This window comes from Ascaphus truei, chromosome 11 (assembly GCF_040206685.1).
Source record: "Ascaphus truei isolate aAscTru1 chromosome 11, aAscTru1.hap1, whole genome shotgun sequence".
Lineage (NCBI taxonomy): Eukaryota > Metazoa > Chordata > Amphibia > Anura > Ascaphidae > Ascaphus > Ascaphus truei.
Genome location: NC_134493.1, coordinates 52,190,768 through 52,210,793, shown reverse-complemented (window position 1 = coordinate 52,210,793; position 20,026 = coordinate 52,190,768). Strand labels below are relative to the sequence as shown.

The 20,026-nt window shown below is 46.3% G+C and overlaps 1 protein-coding gene across 1 annotated transcript; it reads right to left on the bottom strand.

The window, feature by feature from the left end:
• Positions 1-1,384: 1,384 nt before the first annotated feature.
• On the bottom strand, positions 1,385-18,156 carry LOC142463457 (lysosomal dipeptide transporter MFSD1-like). Its single transcript, XM_075566244.1, is given in 15 exon segments — positions 1,385-1,502; positions 2,254-2,365; positions 3,849-3,988; positions 5,298-5,435; positions 5,840-5,951; positions 6,633-6,733; positions 6,822-6,937; positions 9,944-10,019; positions 10,021-10,103; positions 10,278-10,421; positions 10,847-10,902; positions 14,376-14,500; positions 14,864-14,964; positions 16,956-17,002; positions 18,059-18,156. Coding segments are annotated over 15 exon segments (1,551 nt in total). The 5' UTR covers positions 18,142-18,156; the 3' UTR covers position 1,385.
• Positions 18,157-20,026: the final 1,870 nt, after the last annotated feature.

Here is a 20,026-nt window from a genome sequence, read left to right as displayed (position 1 = left end):
TGCAGCTGCAACATGGCTGTGCTACAGCTTCGGGTGTTTTTATACTTGAAATAATAGTAACGCCCTTTTGCCAGGAATTCTTCCTGCAATTCCATTAGTTCTTTTCTGCAAAAACAAAAAACAAACCATCATGCAAGGTAGTGAGGCTACTGACTTTTTAAAAGTGATCTGCTGCTATATGTTCTGATGTGTACATTTTATAGAGACAAAAGGACCTTTTAAAACATTGTAGAAGAAAACTAGAGATTGGGTTACATGATATACCTCCAGCATATTTGCTGGATAGAAATCGTCATGCAAGTCGTTACTGTAGCTTTCTCTAACTGCATGTGTACTGCAGAGAAGTACGCTGCAGAATATTTGGGAAGCAAAGATATTTGCACCTCTTCACGAGTCTAGTTAATGGTTATATCTTTTTATCTAATGTGTAATACTCTAGGGCAGTGGCTTCCAAACATTTTCTGGTTACGGAACCCTATAATTATGTGTCATTCTGTGGAACCCACAACCCTTCCTAAGACAATGCATCTGATCTCAGACGTGCTATTAGAGAGGGTTGGGGTTCCTTACAATGCATCTGATCTCAGACGTGCTATTAGAGAGGGTTGGGGTTCCTTACAATGTATCTGATCTCAGACGCGCTATTAGAGAGGGTTGGGGTTCCTTACAATGCATCTGATCTCAGACGTGCTATTAGAGAGGGTTGGGGTTCCTTACAATGTATCTGATCTCAGACGCGCTATTAGAGAGGGTTGGGGTTCCTTACAATGCATCTGATCTCAGACACGCTATTAGAGAGGGTTGGGGTCCCTTACAATGTATCTGATCTCAGACGCGCTATTAGAGAGGGTTGGGGTTCCTTACAATGCATCTGATCTCAGACACGCTATTAGCGCTTCTGTATTTAGTACATTTCAAATGAGCTGAACAATGGCAGGGGATGCAATTTAGGGGATGTCCACAGAACCCTGGTTGAAAAACCTTGCACTAGGGCCATACAATACATAGTGTCAACGCAAGCCTATTTCAGACATAAAATAGTACGCGCCAACTCGGTTCTCCGGGTAACCCAAACCCACAAGGGTTTAGATATGAAGACACACGGGTCCACTAAGGTCTGCTATCTGCAAAACCAGTACAAAAGAATTGCAATAGATTTATCAAAGGAAATACGTTCAATTAATTATGGGATTCCTTTTCTTCGTTAAGGTGGGGTGGGGGCCTGTTGCACTGGTTCTACCCAGATTTGCACCATGGAGACTTTAGTAAATGGATCCCACAGTGTAACTGGGATTTTAGGAGATTAGGGTTGGGGGACATTTGCAGATTACAATGGGTGAATACTTGGTCTGAGTTAGACATGCGCTATGAAGGTTAAACACACCCTAGTTTATAGAGCGCTGGTCTTCCTCCTGATTTAGTATGGGGGATCTGTCCGATTCCTCTCCGGCCTCTTGGTTTGATGCAGACGTACGCTTTGTCATCTTGTTCAGTGCTCCTCCCTGGGGATGTGTAGAAAATAAACATTTAGTGCTCTGGAAGAAGTTAGCCATTGTCCCTTACCATTATATGGACACTAAGAGAATCGTCCACACATCGCTGGACTGATAATCAGTGCTGGAAGTACCATACAGAAAGTAGTGGTACTGTGGCTGATTTTAAATCCATTTTAAACCTTTTCGTGAATGGGAGCAGAGGCCGTAAATATGTTGATACTTCTGCTGCTATCCAATATGCTGTGACGCCGTCTTTCCCTTTCTTAGGAAGATTTGGGGGGTTCTTTATGAAACAGCTATAGTGTTGCTCGGAGCACTATTGCACGGAAACTTCCATTGAAGGTAATTGAAGTTTGTGCATAGTGTCCCGATCGGCATTATCGCAGCCTTATGAATGACTAGTTCAAATGAACAGAGCTTAAATAGTCTTAGTGAATAGGGATCCTGGTGCCTTTATATAGGTCCCCAGGTTTCGTTTGGCTCTACAACAATAACCTCTGCATGAGAGTAACGTTTCAGTAAGTATGTCCAGTGATGTCGTTCAAACTTCCAGTAACCGGATCACAGTGTATTGGTAAATAATGATCACGGTTAGGTTTGATGTAATCTCTACAGGATGATGGGGATTGAGGGCAATTAAGGGAACGTCTTTCGTTTTGCTAGAATCTAGGAAGAACCCGTATGTTGGCCTGCTAAATGACCTAGAACGGATCTGCAAGTTCTCCAGTGAAACATGTCGTACATCTCCTGTGATTACCTGTCTCTTGTCCACAATGTTCAGGGTCACAGAGGTGATGATGCAGGCGATGGTATTGGCCAGCATGAAGATCATCATTTCTTGCCAGCGCCAGAGCGGGATCTTCCCTTCACTGTACAGAGGAAACTGCATGTAAAAGGTCTCTTTCCAAGCGGGTGCACTGTGTATTAAAGGGGCAGTCCCTCCTAGGACCAAAGTGTACCAATAACCGACGTAGAATATAAAAAGGGTCAGACAGCACCACTAGTAACGAATGTAAATGACTAGTAGTATGTGGGTGCCAGAGGAACTGTGTGTAGTTCCCAGCACTCCAATATATGGAGAAAAAAGAACTTCTCAGAAGACCAGAACAAAAATGTAGAGAAAAAAAACCCTTTACTTATACACATACACACACACACACACACACACACACACACACACACACACACACACACACACACACACACACACACACACACACACACACACACACACACACACACAGACACACAGACACAAAAAAAAAATGAATATTTCAGGGACAAGCCTGTTCCCACACGTTTACATTAACTGGTACTTCCCTTATCCTTCCCCGAGGTTCTCCCAAGCCAAAAAATGTGAACAGACAAGGCTAAAGGCCCCGCTGCCTCAGACCACGCGCCCGCACTGCAGACAGGCAGCGCGTGGAGAGGCACTTGACCGCTATCTGCGGTCTGTAGGGAGCTGGAGCGGGGGGCGTGGCCAAAACTGCTCGGGTGGGCGTGGCAATGATGTCGGGGGCGGGGCCATCAAACTGCCAGGGGTTTCCTCTCCCGCCTCCCCCCTCCATGCATCTGCAGTGCTGACAGAGTGTGGGAGGGAGCAGGGGGGCTCCCTTGGTTCTGCAGCGGTTTTCCTCCTCGAAGCCTCCCAGCTCCCCGAAGCCTCCCCTCTTCCTCTTCTCATTGGCTCACAGCCACACCACGTGACGCGTCGCCGCTTGGGATTACAATTCTCTTGCATCCCCTGGCGGCTGACGCGTCACCGTGTAGTGAGCTGTGCAGGGAGGAGGGACTGGGACCTGCTCGGGAGGACACCATCAGGTGGCGAGTAGCGCGCGCGCCACCGGACGCAGCGGGACCAAAGCCCAAGTCCCAAAAGGTCGCTCCTCTGCTAGCTAATGGAGAAGCTTACCTCATTCCTAAATCACACTACAAGGAAGTTTTATAGGGTATAGGAACCATGGGATGTAAGAGAATAGTTGAGATAGGTACGTGGATTGAGTGAAGAGTGATCGGAGATGAGAATTTACCCACAGGTGAGAGAGGAGAGACATGAGGGAACGTCCCCATGAGGAGCATTATACTATACACACACACACACCACACACACACACCACACACACACACCACACACACACACACCACACACCACACACCACACACACCACACACCACACACACACACACCACACACACACACACCACACACACACACACACACACACACCACACACACACACACACACCACACACACACACACCGACGTGATCCCTTGACTGCCATGTCACTTTTGTCCTACGAGGGATTGCCTCTTGGACAAATAACAGCAGCCGGCGGTGTGCAAGACTCACCTGGACTCTGTTCCAAGGATTCTACCCACAATCAGGTTTGAAAGCCCAATCCCTACCATCTGTACAGAGGTGGCGAGTCCCATGGCTGTCCCCAGAGTAGCCTGTGGCACCACGAGAGGGATGGAGGGCCACATGCTTGCCTGTAAAGCACAGAGAACACTTCAGTGACCGTGTAAAAGCACTTGTCTGAGGTACACAGCACCGTGGGTTCAACATCTACTGCAGACACTAATTTGTTGTGGGCGTACACATTTCTCTATCGATATCGAATTTAAAAGTGATTAAGTACCAGGCTTAGTCACATCAAACACGGAAAACTTGGAAGTATTAAACAAGACTTCCAGCGGAAAGATACATCCTGGTTATAATAGAGAGGAGACGAGTTTGGCAAAACGTTTGGAAATTCAAACATCCAACAACTTGACTGAAAGGTCCTCGAGCTTTCCAACGGTCTGCAGATGTATCGGGCATCATTACTGCCATTAATGTTACGGTGCGTTTACCGCAATCGCTATTGAAACCAAATGGTAAAGTGGGTGTTCTCTCCTCAACGCGTGAGATATTTACTGCGTTAATGGGGGTAATGAAGCCTCCTCCAGATGTAGCCAACATTAATGCAACCAGTGACGCCTCTCGCGCACAGCCGGTGCCAAACAATGGCCGCGCAGCAACGCGCCACGGGTTACAGTAACGTTGGTTACATCTGTACAGCTGGGAGACACACACAATAGATGTGTACATATTAAAATTGCGGTTTTTTGATCCTGATCTCAGATGTGATCTGATCAAAGATAGTGAAATCTTTCAGCAGTTCTGTATTTTGGATAAATATTAAACACTACTGTAATTTGTAATATTGCCACAATATTATTGCAAGGTAATAATATCCAACTGTCCTATAACCACCCGATGCAGTACAACCCTGTAATCACTGTAGCTTTCAACAGGTGCTTACACCTGAGGAAATCAGTATATATTGTATGTCACTGAACATTGTATGTGTCAGCACACTATACCCCCTGCAGGGCAGCACTATACCCCCTGCAGGGCAGCACTATACCCCCTGCAGGGCAGCACTATACCCCCTGCAGGGCAGCACTATACCCCCTGCAGGGCAGCACTATACCCCCTGCAGCGCAGCACTATACCCCCTGCAGGGCAGCACTATACCCCCTGCAGGGCAGCACTATACCCCCTGCAGGGCAGCACTACACCCCCTGCAGGGCAGCACTACACCCCCCGAAGGGCAGCACTACACCCCCCGAAGGGCAGCACTACACCCCCCGAAGGGCAGCACTACACCCCCCGAAATGCAGCACTACACCCCCCGAAGGGCAGCACTACACCCCCTGCAGGGCAGCACTACACCCCCTGCAGGGCAGGTGAGTACGTACAGAGAAGATGGATCCTTGAGAACTATATTAAACGGGGTGGATCTGTATACTTTACCGCAGCAAAAGAGTATGTGATGCCCAGCCACACGGTGGAAATCAGGGGCGGCAGGAAGGTAAAAGCCAGGAGAGCGAACACAGGCAGCGTCATCACGGCACAGAGGACGGCGAGTACTCCCCTCATCCCGACATAATCCTGGGAGGAAGACACGGCAGGGGTGGTATAACTGCACGCTGCAGCGAATGCAACCGCTCTTCTCTGCCTCCAATAATCCCCTGTAAACGCTCGGTTGGCTCCCTAATAAACTCTGTGTTCACTACACTTCTCTGCTGAAAGCTCCCCACTCCTCAGCTATACTCTCTTGCCATGTCCCTACATGCTGCCCAGGCCTATCTTCCATCTACCCCCCCAGTGTCTCTAACGTCTACAACCCTCCCAACACGCTGCATGCAACCCCAAGAACTCTCCTTTTTTTCAAATTATTTATTTTTAACTTTGAGGGGGGGAGGTGGGAAAATACATTAATCCCCTTTCTGGGGCGCACAGGCAGTGGCACTGAAGTGGTTAAGCAAGAGATGGAGCCAGGAGAATGGGCTTACGATTAAAATTCCGACGGCCGCAGACAGAACCAGGGAGCTGTCGTACACGGCCCCGGCGATATAGGCCGCGGTCTGCTGGTCGTATCCTGGGTATTTATCCTGGATGAACTTGCTGGGGGGGAGAGAACGTGACAATCAGATAGAAAGCAGACGGACACATTGCGGAGCTTCTACTGCACAATAATAATTATATTTCTTATATAGCGCTGGCGCAAGACGCTGCTCGGAAGAGCTTACAATCGAGGTGCCCGAGGCACCGGGCGATAAAGTGACTTGTGCCCAAGGTCACACGGGGAGCAGACGGTGGGAATCTCACTTAAGACATTTTTCAGTGACTATTATTACAAATAAGAGAGTGGTCCGGATCATATTGATATGGTTTATTTGTTGCCAAATACTATTGCTTAAGCTTCGGTTTAATGCATACTTTCAAGAGTGGGTTAGTGAAAGTGCAAAGCCAGCAACCCACTCCATGGTAGCGGTGCCCTGAGGGCAGTGGTGTAGCTAAACATGGGGTGGCCCCAAAGCAAAATTTTGCGCATGCGCGACCGAAACTTGCAGAGCAGGCCCCAAGAGCTATAGCTATGCCCTTGCCTGGGGGCCTGGTCAGCCGCTGGCTCTGCAGCTTCATACATGGGCCGAGACACAGGCCCTGGTTTAAACGAACTGTGAAGCCGATTACCTGCTCTGGAGAAGATTGTAGTCCCATTCACATGAATGGAGCTGAACTGGTCCGCAGGCGAATTCACAGCACAAAGACGCTGCGATGGACGGAGGTGGCTGAAGCCCTTACCTGGCGTCTGCCACGAAAGGGAAGATCCCGTTATAGAAGAACATGATGGTGAGGACCAGCAGCCAGTATCGCAGAGGTAAGTGTCGCACGTCCTGGATTCGCTTCAAGACCAAAGAGAGGACATTTATTATTGGGCTTCTCAACATCCCGTCTGCCCAGCAATGCCCTGCAGCGCCAGCATCCACTCACCACTTTCTTAGCCCCTTCCAGCATGGCCTCATCCAGTCCCAGCTGCTTCATGCCAACTTTATCCAGGGAGCTAACGGTAATGGCTGAGAAGAAGCCCAGGACACACAGGAGAGTCCCTACACGCGGGGAGGAGAAGACCACTTAGATCTTCCATCCTCTTGTAAAAGAGGAGATTCAAACAGAAACTATGTTTGCTGATGGTAATGTCCTATATTGATAGATGGTAGCTGAATAGGGAAGGGGGGGGGAGGGAAGCTTCGCTCCAACTATGAATGTAGTGTAAAACTTTCTAGAATTGAGGTGCCACCTGAGGATGAAAAAGCAATTCGCTAGGGAAGAAAAAGAGAGACAGAGAGAGGCGGGATCCTTTGTTGGTGCACACTCTAAAAAAAGTAAGGAAGGCGGCGATATAGGCCAACAACATCAAATTAGATGAAAACCATATTAATAGTCTATAGAGGCAGATAAACAGTATGTCTAGCGTTCAAGCCAAACCAGTAGCAAAATTAGGCTAATGAGGACTAATACCAACTTGTGAGACCTGATAATGAATTGGTAGCAGGCACTTGGAGTTATAAAGTGCTACTAATAACTAGCTATAAAAACTATTTTAATGACCCGTAGGGTAAAACTATTAACGTGAACTAAAGAATAAAAACAGCTGCAGTGAGGAGACGTGGTTAAAACAATGTGAGGGCGTAGGAGTGTATAACTGCCTATAGTGTGCGTTTAGGCAATCTGAATTCATGTTTGTAGCAACCTAGTAGGAATGGGAAATGATTGAAATAGTAACCATGAGAGTGTAAATGAGAGATCAACTGCAAACAAATCCTATATTCACCCCACACTGCCTGTATAATGGATCCCAGCAGTGTCCGATTGTATCAGTAATTTAATAGGAGGCAGAGTGCGCCCAAAGTGATGGATGGCAATACAGTAACTTTAAATAAGACTCCACTTTAATATACGTATATCATTGTACAAGTGGTATTGCTGTGGTTATGGGCTCATGAGGAACATTTTGTGCTCCAGTGTATCATTATAGCCGGCAGAGAAAGACAGAACCAGGGCGGCGCAGGAAGAAGGGCCGGGCAGCTTAGGAGATAAAAACTATTTTAGTGGCACATAACGAACCTCAGAGCTGGAGCGATTAGTACTGCAACGTGTTTCGCGCCTCTCGTGGCGCTTTATCAGGGTGCAAACAGTACAGGACCATTTATACCGTGTATATTTTCTAACTACCACAATGGTTTCTGAATGCACGGATATGGGATCTGTTCCTTAATACTGACGCTCATTACTTACAGGCAGCATTTCTTCCTGAACAGGACGTTCTCCTTTGCGGATACTGCTGCACTTTGGCTTGAACACTGCCATCTGGTAACATTTGTTTTTTGGGGGGGTGCACACTGGCAATCCATTAAAGGGAAGTACCGCGGTGGCTTAGAACCATTGGGAATGGGCCTGAATATGGGACCATTCCAGAAACGTTGCCCCCCCCCCCCTAAATCATACATTTTATTTTTTGTTATTCACCCTCCCCCTTTGTCACCACCCCTCCCCTCTCCCCAGCTTTTGATTTGTGTTCCTCTTCATCCCATTTTTGTTGTTTCTTCCATTTTTTGGGCTCGCCTGCCCCAGTGTGACCCGCCTGTTATATTTACCAGTTCCATTTATTGCCCTTTTTATGCCGTGTCCTGCAGCCATTATAGTGAGCTAAGCCAAGGATTTCTTGCATTTAATTTGGTCTTTTCCTTAGCCTTTATTTTTGTCTTTGATCTCACTTATCTGTATATTTGTATTCACTTTGTATGGTGTCTTTTATACTTTATCTCTGTAAAATATCCTTTGGATTTACAGAACCTCTTTGGTTCCCTTTTTGAATGTGTGGGTTCCCTTCTATATTTTGTCCATATATCCTAAGGGATTTAGGGGTCTCTCTGGGTTTACTGCACCGTATCATTACCTTGCTAGCCCTCTTGGACGTGCTGATTCTCACCACTGTATTATGCTAGTCATACTAATATATGTCATGCTAATAAGCCTGAGTCATTTCTTATTAATAGCTACAGTTCTCAACACACACACAAAGAGAGAGAGAGAGAGAGACACACACACACACACACACACACACACACAGAGAGAGAGACACACACACACAGAGAGACAGAGAGACAGAGAGACAGAGAGAGAGACACAGAGAGAGACAGAGAGAGAGAGAGAGTAGAGGGAGAGAGAGAGTAAGAGAGAGATAGAGAGAGAGAGACACACAGAGAGAGAGAGAGATAGAGAGAGAGAGACACACAGAGAGAGAGAGATAGAGAGAGAGAGACACACAGAGAGAGAGAGAGATAGAGAGAGAGACACACACAGAGAGAGAGAGAGATAGAGAGAGAGAGACACACAGAGAGAGAGATAGAGAGAGAGAGACACACACAGACAGAGAGAGAGATAGAGAGAGAGACACACACAGACAGAGAGAGAGATAGAGAGAGAGAGACACACACAGACAGAGAGAGAGATAGAGAGAGAGAGACACACACAGACAGAGAGAGAGATAGAGAGAGAGAGACACACACAGACAGAGAGAGAGATAGAGAGAGAGAGACACACACAGACAGAGAGAGAGATAGAGAGAGAGAGACACACACAGACAGAGAGAGAGATAGAGAGAGAGAGACACACACAGACAGAGAGAGAGATAGAGAGAGAGAGACACACACAGACAGAGAGAGAGATAGAGAGAGAGAGACACACACAGACAGAGAGAGAGATAGAGAGAGAGAGACACACACAGACAGAGAGAGAGATAGAGAGAGAGAGACACACACAGACAGAGAGAGTGATAGAGAGAGAGAGACACACACAGACAGAGAGAGTGAGAGAGAGAGAGAGAGAGAGAGAGAGAGAGAGAGAGAGAGAGAGAGAGAGAGAGAGAGAGAGAGAGAGAGAGAGAGAGAGAGAGGAGAGAGAGAGAGAGAGAGAGAGAGAGAGAGAGAGAGAGAGAGACACAGAGAGAGAGAGAGAGAGAGACACAGAGAGAGAGAGAGAGAGAGAGAGAGACACACACAGAGAGACAGAGAGACTCAAAAGATTTATCAGCAGTCCCGGTAGAGACTTACCTCCCCACAGAGTCCACTGCATCCCATAATGATCCTCAAACGGCTTGGTGAGGAAGAAATTCAGCACACTGCCCAACCCGGGAGAAGGAGAGGGTCAACCCGAAAGCCAGGGCCAGCTCCTTCCCTTTGAACCAGAAGGAGGTGATCCGATTCTGGACGACTGGCATGAGGCAGGAACTCAGAGTTAGATCAATGTGATGGGCGCCCAAAATACCCCTCACAAAAACGTGTTCTGCGCATTCGAGGCCCGCGGGTGCGGTGCAGGCACGGTTATATTACAGCAATGGCACGGGGGAGTATTTTTAAGGGCGAGCCCAAATACTTGGCATCTTACTTGTCAGTGATCCATTTCCAGACCCGAATAACAGGCGCCCCGTCAGCATGAGCGGCAGCAGGTACGGCGTGCCTTTGAAGTGGGAGCCCAGGGCGAATATGGACGAGCCCAGGACAGTCAGGAAGGAAAACAGGAACAGACCGACTGCAGAGAGCAGCGAGAACAAATAAAGATATAAAACAGTTCAGAGGATGTGTTGATCTCTTGGGGGCAGGGGAGGGGGAGGGGTGGTTTGCCAGGTCAGCTCATCCCAGGCCCGGCAGCACCGGGGGGAACCCAGCCGGCGCCGGAAGTCATGCCCAGCCAGTGGTGTTTTGAAGGGAAAAAGTAAAGATGCTGGACCCCCAAGAATAATTAAGTTACATCTAAAATTATAATAATTAACTCCGCTTTAAAATCAAAGAAAAGTGGTAAAATTAGCTTTAAAACGATTAAAAATACACAAATAGATGTTATGTTTTGGTAAAGAAAAATGGCACAGAGATATGACCCCTATGAGGGATTGCCCCTTTAACACACAAAGGGGGATGTTGCCCAAATACGCCCTGTAAAAAATAAATAAAACTTACATCTGTTTCCTAGTTTGTCGATTAGAAATCCAGCGATGATCACCACCAGGGCATTGCTGAGGGAGGAGAGAGACAATTAGCCAACCTATAAACTGCCACGTCCAGACGCACGATAACAGCGCTGTGCCTGAAACACGTGGCACTATGCTCAGCGATACACGAGAAATCCCATTTCTCCTCCATGTCAGTGTAGCCAAGTCTCCTAAGACTAACATTTTCCTGGCCATAACCTCACTGTAAGTCCCTATAAAAGGTGGGCAGTGTGGGCAGGATTCCTGAGGGGGATCTGTTGTAATGCTCAGTGTGTAAAGTTACATTGTTCAGCAGGTATGAAAAACAAAGTTACAGTTACATCTCACTGAAGTAAGGGGGGCCTATGCCAAGAATAGGCTGGCTTACTAGCCACTCCCCAGGGAAGGGGGGGGGGGTGCTCTTCTATATAGTGTAGAGCAGGGAGTGAGACTGGGGCTGCTCTTCTATTGGCTCACTCACCCACCGTAGTGTCATTATCAGGGTCAGTACTTAGATTAACCCTGTGATGGCATGTATTCTGGGGTACTTAACCCTTCAGCATTTACAATGTTAAACTAACATGCCATTCAGTTCATGCTGCTACCCCATGCTACTAGCTGATTTACCCCAATAGGCTTATTAGCCTTATAGGAACCATATAACATTACGTTGATTCACTGTGGGTTGTTGTCACATACAGCTGGTGAGGTTCATACAATATTTGTAACAACACAGCCATACAATGTATTCACTTATTATGGGAAATGTTCTCTCACTTTAACCCAACATGGGGCATTTTGAGTATTACACTAGTCCTAGGTTAATCCTTGAGGTTCCTCTGCTAGCCTACAATTAGCACAGTCCATTATAATGAATGAAGGGTTTCATTACTAGCAGAGCTCGGAACTGGTTTTCTGTCATTAGTTTGACACCTGAGGACATTTAAACCTCACTCATTACATTAAGAGTTGTTTTATACCCTCACCTCTCTGGTACGCCATTGGGATTTACTTACAACATTCTCCCACATGTGCTTCTGCATGGACTCTCTCTTTCAAAACATATCTAAAACATGTCGCTTTTTCCTCCGCAATATCACAAAGATTCGCCCTTTCCTCTTGCTCGACTGCTAAAACTCTGACTCAGGCCCTCATTCTCTCCCGTCTTGATTACTGTAACCTCCTGCTGTCCGGCCTTCCAGCCTCTCACCTGTCTCCCCTACAATCTAACCTAAACGCTGCTGCCAGAATCACTCTACTATTTCCTAAATCTGTCTCCGCGTCTCCCCTCCTGAAATCCCTCTCCTGGCTTCCGATCAAATCCCGCATCTCACACTCAATTCTTCTCCTCACTTTTAAAGCTTTACACTCTTCTGCCCCTCCTTACATCTCAGCCCTAATTTCTCATTATGCACCATCCAGACTCTCACGTTCTTCTCAAGGATGTCTTCTTTCTACCCCCTTTGTATCTAAAAGCCCTCTCCCGCCTTAAACCTTTTTCACTGACTGCCCCACACCTCTGGAATGCCCTTCCCCTCAGTACCCGACTAGCACCCTCTCTATCCACCTTTAAGACCCACCTTAAGACACACTTGCTTAAAGAAGCATATGAATAGCACTGTGGATATTCTGAACACACGATACATAAAGCTTGGCCACCTGCAGACGCACTTACCAGAACTCCCTCCTACTATCTCTGTACGTTCTCCCTACCTACCAATTAGACTGTAAGCTCCTCGGGGCAGGGACTCCTCTTCCTTAATGTTACGTTTATGTCTAAAGCACTTATTCCCATGATCTGTTATTTATATTATCTGTTATTTATTTGATTACCACGTGTAATTACTACAGTGAAGTGCTATGTACATTAATGGCGATATATAAATAAAGACATACAATACAATACAGTAGGGTTAGTGCTTATTTGCAGCATAGCTAGTTACCAGGCAGGTCGCCTGCTTCTCCATATACCAGCTCAGTAGGGTTAGTGTTTTTTTGCAGCATACATAGTTACCAGGCAAGTCGCCTGCTTCTCCATATACCAGCTCAGTAGGGTTAGTGCTTATTTGCAGCATACATAGTTACCAGGCAGGTCGCCTGCTTCTCCATATACCAGCTCAGTAGGGTTAGTGCTTATTTGCAGCATACCTAGTTACCAGGCAGGTCGCCTGCTTCTCCATATACCAGCTCAGGAGGAGTTGATCAGACCAGCTTCTGACCCTTATTTGTTGTGTTATAGTTAGTTTGTCCAACGTTATTTTATAATACTGCCACTATTAAAGTTTGATTTGAAATATCTCACCATTTCAAACACTAGGAGTGCTACAGTAGGAGCCTCTTTTCCCCTGTTCTCTTACATGGTACATATCCTACATTAGCCCCAGCACCCAGTTTTCTTAGTGACTGCAGCCATAGTGGAATTCCCTACCCGTCCCTTCCCCTTTCCCCCTCCCCCATTTTTACTTCACGGAGGCCAACAATATCCTATTGAAATCTTTACTTCAGAGTCCGGCAGTTGTAGGCAGCTAGACTGATGTTTAACGTGCACGCTGTCCAGTCTTTCATATTTGGGGGAGAGGCCTTACGTGCCATGCCAGCCTTAATTGCATGCTGGCTAGTACCTTTCCAACTATAGAGTATTTTGTACAAGGTTTCAGAATATGGTTGAACCTACTAGCACAAATACCACTATACATCTTGACACGTGTGTGTGTGTGTGTGTGTGTGTGTGTGTGTGTGTGTGTGTAGGATTACTTGAGATCAGATGCCTTTTAAGCTACTTCAACCACAACTGGATTAAAGTGTATTTGTGTATAAAACATACACGCTAGTAACAGTATACAGGCATACCCCACTTTAAGGACACTCACTTTAAGTACACTCGCGAGTAAGTACATATTGCCCAATAGGCAAACGGCAGCTAACGCATGCGCCTGTCAGCACGTCCTGAACAGCAATACCGGCTCCCTACCTGTACCGAAACTGTGCGCAAGCGGGGAGACTATAGAGCCTGTTACAAATGTTTTATTTACATCAGTTATGCACGTGTATGACGTTTGCAGTACAGTACATGCATCGATAAGTGGAAAAATGTAGTGCTTCACTTTAAGTACATTTTCGCTTTACATACATGCTCCGGTCCCATTGCGTACGTTAATGCGGGGTATGCCTGTATAGGCACGTGTGGGTCTGTGTGTTTGCTAATGAGCATGCGCAAACCTGTGCATAGCATTGTATTCACCAGTGTGTGTGTGTGTGTGTGTGTGTGTGTGTGTGTGTGTGTGTGTGTGCGCGTGTGTGTGTGTGCGCGCGTGTGTGTTAGTGGATTTGTGCAGTGGTTAAAAAGCATCAGGTGCACGAAAGGGTTAAAATGTGCCCTTGCCAGACACTTGACCTGTTTGATTCCCCTGATCACTGCAAAAAATATTCCAAACAAAAGGCATGAAAAGAAGTCAGAAGCAGAGGGCGCCGTATACGAGCGCGCCATATGTATCCAGCGAGACACTAAACATACTCACGTCCAGGCGTAGATTGCATATAGCAGGTTGTACTGCTCCGGGCTCATCCCCAGCCCTTCCACGCAGCCCACACTGCTGTTCGTGTCTGTGCTGTTGGGATGGCTCCCATTGGAGCAGGTCAAGTTCTGCAGACAAACCAGGGTCAGAAGATTAAGCAAATACAGAGTTGTGTGTATGTATGTGTATGTGTATGTGTGTGTGTGTGTGTGTGTGTGTGTGTGTATGTGTACGTGCAAACACTTTATTTAGTAGACACGGGCTGTTGGCTGTAAACATCTGGATCGTTGCGGGATGCTCTTACCAGCTGCAAATACAGAAGAAAGGTAGGCCCTTCCAGGTATTGTGGTGAAATATGTATTTGTCTACAATTCCGTCCCTGTACGTGTGTGCGTACATGAAGACACACACACACACACACACACACACACACACACGTGTGTTAAAAAGGGACATAAATAATTTGTTTCAATCAGGGTCTGGATACTCACGCCTTGAAACTGATCCTGCAGGACGCTGGGCATATCGAAGCAGAAGTAAGAGCCAAAGGTGAGCAGGCAGTTGAAGAAAAGCACCACAAATCGGTAATACTCTGCGGATGCAACAAGCAAGATTTGTTAAACTTGTGGCAAGGGACAATACATACACAGATACTGTGCCACAGTCTCCTATCTAAAGCAGCAGTACGCACTGATAGCTATGTGTTTTTTTTTCTTACATTAAGAGATCACTTCTTGCCTGTTCCAGCATTGATTTTATTTTTATACTCTTATGCTACGTTCACGAAATATAAAACAATTGAAATATTAAGTGTGCGGGAGGTTAAAATGGAGCTCTCTCCAGAGCCCAGTGCAATCTAAAGGTTACTAAAAAAAAGTTCAAGTAAAACATGCTCATGGAGCAAGATACCAACATTATGGCCCAGAACCACACATGGGTGCCAAGCTTTAACATGCCTCATCTCCCATTCATATGAAGGCGAGTACAGACATGCTAAATCTTAGCACACTTTTGGGGATCTGGGCCAATATGTGCCAATATGTGTTTACCTCATATAGGGGGGGAGGGGGGGCAGGATGTTTGCTGCTTTAAAAAGAACCCCCAAATCTCTGAGGCAGGGGTAAGAATAGACATACTTGCATATATACACAAATCTATTTCGCAGATCAAATAAATAACATTTGTGTGGGTCTCTAAATTGCTTCTTCTATAAGTTATTCGATCTGCAAGATGTAGAATTGTCAACAACCAACGTGACCAGGAGACAGACAAATGTCATAAAGATAAAGTGATGTAAAGACCAGCAAGTCTCCCGCCTGTAATCCTGCCACCCACTTTCATTTGGAGTAAAAATCACTAGTCAGCACTGGGAGGGTTAACGTTTCACAAGACCATAAAAGCTTCGAAAATGCCAAATAAGTCAAAATGTCACATGCTGTTTGGCCTTTGTCCTGATGATATTTTAACCAAATGGCCAGTCATCAAAATACACAGGAAGACCGTCATTAACACCGCACAGGCTCTGACATCAGAAGGGGATCCTCTTATAAAAGCCTTCCTTATTTTACATCTCTTTACTGGACTAATGTGTACAGAAATAACATGGAAACGATTAATTAACCCCTTGGGATTAATTGCGATGCAAGCCCTTTTGGCAGCCGGGCGGCGGGGGGGAGGGGCTCAAGGTGCAATCCCACAGCCAGCGATAAAAAAAAAAACCATTTTGTTCAATAGTTTACAATGTCTTTGCCTTCCTTAAACTAATATAGCCATGCTAAAAGCAAAAGATCTGGCTGCTTTTGTTTGTATAGGAATTCATTACAAATTGCGTCTCTTAAGGGCCTATAAATAGGGTAGTGTGTGGAGAGTTTTACCCTCATCAGAAAGCCAATAAAGATAAGGGGGTGGGGGGGGGCATTGCCTGTGCAAACATACTGTAACGTCAGTTTAAGAAGAACCTGGGATGCGGGAGACTCAGGAGTCAAATTGGGAATTTGCAGAGAAATCATGAAGAAAAAATGTGTATATATTATGTCAACATAACCCATATGTTGGAGAACAAACCTTTGTAAAAATCCATTGCTGTCCCCAGCTATTTCTTATGAAAAAAAGATGCAGGATCTCTAAGCACAATTCATTTATATCTGAACTACAATAAATCATTGAGCTTTGAATACAGAAATGGGGTGCAGCATTATTTTCTCCCTCTCTCCCAGTTTGTATTCCAGCCACATTAATATAATTTATCATCACTAGATACTTCTTGATCCTTAAAACAAGTTAGGGAAAATGTGTATATTTTAGATGATGGTAGACTTGTGCCTTAGTGTTAGACAGATGCATTAGATGGGTTACATAGGTCAAACACTTTGTGGGGTTAAATCGTTACAGCCGGCACCTAATAATACAACATAGGGATAAGCGGAGCCGGAAGCAGATCCCAGCACACGTGCTTCCTCTAGCTGGGGCATTTAAATCCAGATCACGTGACTGGTATTCCCAGCGTCACGTGTTAAGGGAGAGGACGCCCTGGTATTGGGATCCCCCTTTGTATGATCACCCCACTGCCCCCTGTATACTGACCTCTCTCAGCAGGGGCAGGCATGGCTTCTTCTGTGAGGGGGTGATACCTGCACAGACACACACAGACAGTACAGAGTCAGACAAAGCACTGCTGAACTAACACACAGGGTCTGTGATACCAGCACTGCCACAAGCAGCTGTACTACAGTCACACAAAGCAGGGTGTGTGATACCAGTACACACACACACACAGCGCTCACTCATATAGCTCACAGCTGTACTACAAGCACACAACCCAACACTTAACACGCAATGATAGTACTTCGCCTTATGCTGACACATACAGCCTTACAGCAGTCACACACTGACACACACACACACACACACACACACAGCCTTACAGCAGTCACACACTGACACACACAGCCTTACAGCAGTCACACACTGACACACACACAGCCTTACAGCAGTCACACACACACAGCCTTACAGCAGTCACACAATAACAGACAGACACACACACACAGCCTTACACTAATCACAAAGTAATACTGCAACACACAACCTTACACCAGTCACACAATGACACACACAGCCTTACACTAATCACACAATGACACACACACAGCCTTACACCAGTCACACAATGACACACACAGCCTTACACCAGTCACACAATGACACACAGCCTTACACCAGTCACACAATGACACACACACAGCCTTACACCAGTCACACAATGACACACACACAGCCTTACACCAGTCACACACACAGCCTTACACCAGTCACACAATGACACACACACAGCCTTACACCAGTCACACAATGACACACACACAGCCTTACACCAGTCACACAATGACACACACACAGCCTTACACCAGTCACACAATGACACACACACAGCCTTACACCAGTCACACAATGACACACACAGCCTTACACCAGTCACACAATGACACACACACAGCCTTACACCAGTCACACAATGACACACACACAGCCTTACACCAGTCACACAATGACACACACACAGCCTTACACCAGTCACACAATGACACACACACAGCCTTACACCAGTCACACAATGACACACACACAGCCTTACACCAGTCACACAATGACACACACAGCCTTACACCAGTTACACAGTTCTTTACTCTGACTTCTTGTCACGAAACAGCCACGCCCACCAACACATAACCCCTCCCACATGGACACGCAGCCCCGCCCAGAGAGGCATAGCTACAGTATTCCAGCGGTGCAGAAAGCCACGCCCAAAATCAGAACTCCTCCCACATAATCACATTGCACAGGCTGCGTCCAATGTATAACTCCGCCCACACACGTCAATCAGCAGCACGTGACACTGCCCCCCTGTTCCTATACTGTATCCCTGTGTCACACACACGTCTACTTACACACACACACTGTATCCCTGTGTTACACACACATCTACTTACACACACACACTGTATCCCTGTGTTACACTCACATCTACTTACACACACACACTGTATCCCTGTGTTACACACACTGTATCCCTGTGTTACACACACATCTACTTACACACACACACTGTATCCCTGTGTTACACACACTGTATCCCTGTGTTACACACACATCTACTTACACACACACACTGTATCCCTGTGTTACACACACTGTATCCCTGTGTTACACACACATCTACTTACGCACACACTGTATCCCTGTGTTACACACGCATCTACTTACGCACACACTATCCCTGTGTTACACACACATCTACTTACACACACTGTATCCCTGTGTCACACACACATCTACTTACACACACACTGTATCCCTGTGTTACACACACATCTACTTACGCACACACTGTATCCCTGTGTTACACACACATCTACGTACACACACACACTGTATCCCTGTGTTACACACACATCTACGTACACACACACACTGTATCCCTGTGTTACACACACACACATCTACTTACGCACACACTGTATCCCTGTGTTACACACACATCTACGTACACACACACTGTATCCCTGTATTACACACACACACACACACACACATCTACTTACACACACACTGTATCCCTGTGTTACAGACACATCTACTTACACACACTGTATCCCTGTGTTACACACACATCTACTTACACACACACTGTATCCCTGTGTTACACACACATCTACTTACACACACACACTGTATCCCTGTGTTACACACACATCTACTTACGCACACACTGTATCCCTGTGTTACACACACATCTACTTACGCACACACTGTATCCCTGTGTTACACACACATCTACTTACGCACACACTGTATCCCTGTGTTACACACGCATCTACTTACGCACACACTGTATCCCTGTGTTACACACACATCTACTTACGCACACACTGTATCCCTGTGTTACACACGCATCTACTTACGCACACACTGTATCCCTGTGTTACACACACATCTACTTACACACACACTGTATCCCTGTGTTACACACACATCTACTTACGCACACACTGTATCCCTGTGTTACAAACGCATCTACTTACACACACACTGTATCCCTGTGTTACACACACATCTACTTACACACACTGTATCCCTGTGTTACACACGCATCTACTTACGCACACACTGTATCCCTGTGTTACACACACATCTACTTACGCACACACTGTATCCCTGTGTTACACACACATCTACTTACGCACACACTGTATCCCTGTGTTACACACGCATCTACTTACGCACACACTGTATCCCTGTGTTACACACACATCTACTTACGCACACACTGTATCCCTGTGTTACACACACATCTACTTACGCACACACTGTATCCCTGTGTTACACACGCATCTACTTACGCACACACTGTATCCCTGTGTTACACACACATCTACTTACGCACACACTGTATCCCTGTGTTACACACGCATCTACTTATGCACACACTGTATCCCTGTGTTACACACGCATCTACTTACGCACACACTGTATCCCTGTGTTACACACACATCTATTTACACACACACTGTATCCCTGTGTCACACACACATCTACTTACACACACACTGTATCCCTGTGTTACACACACATCTACTTACACACACACTGTATCC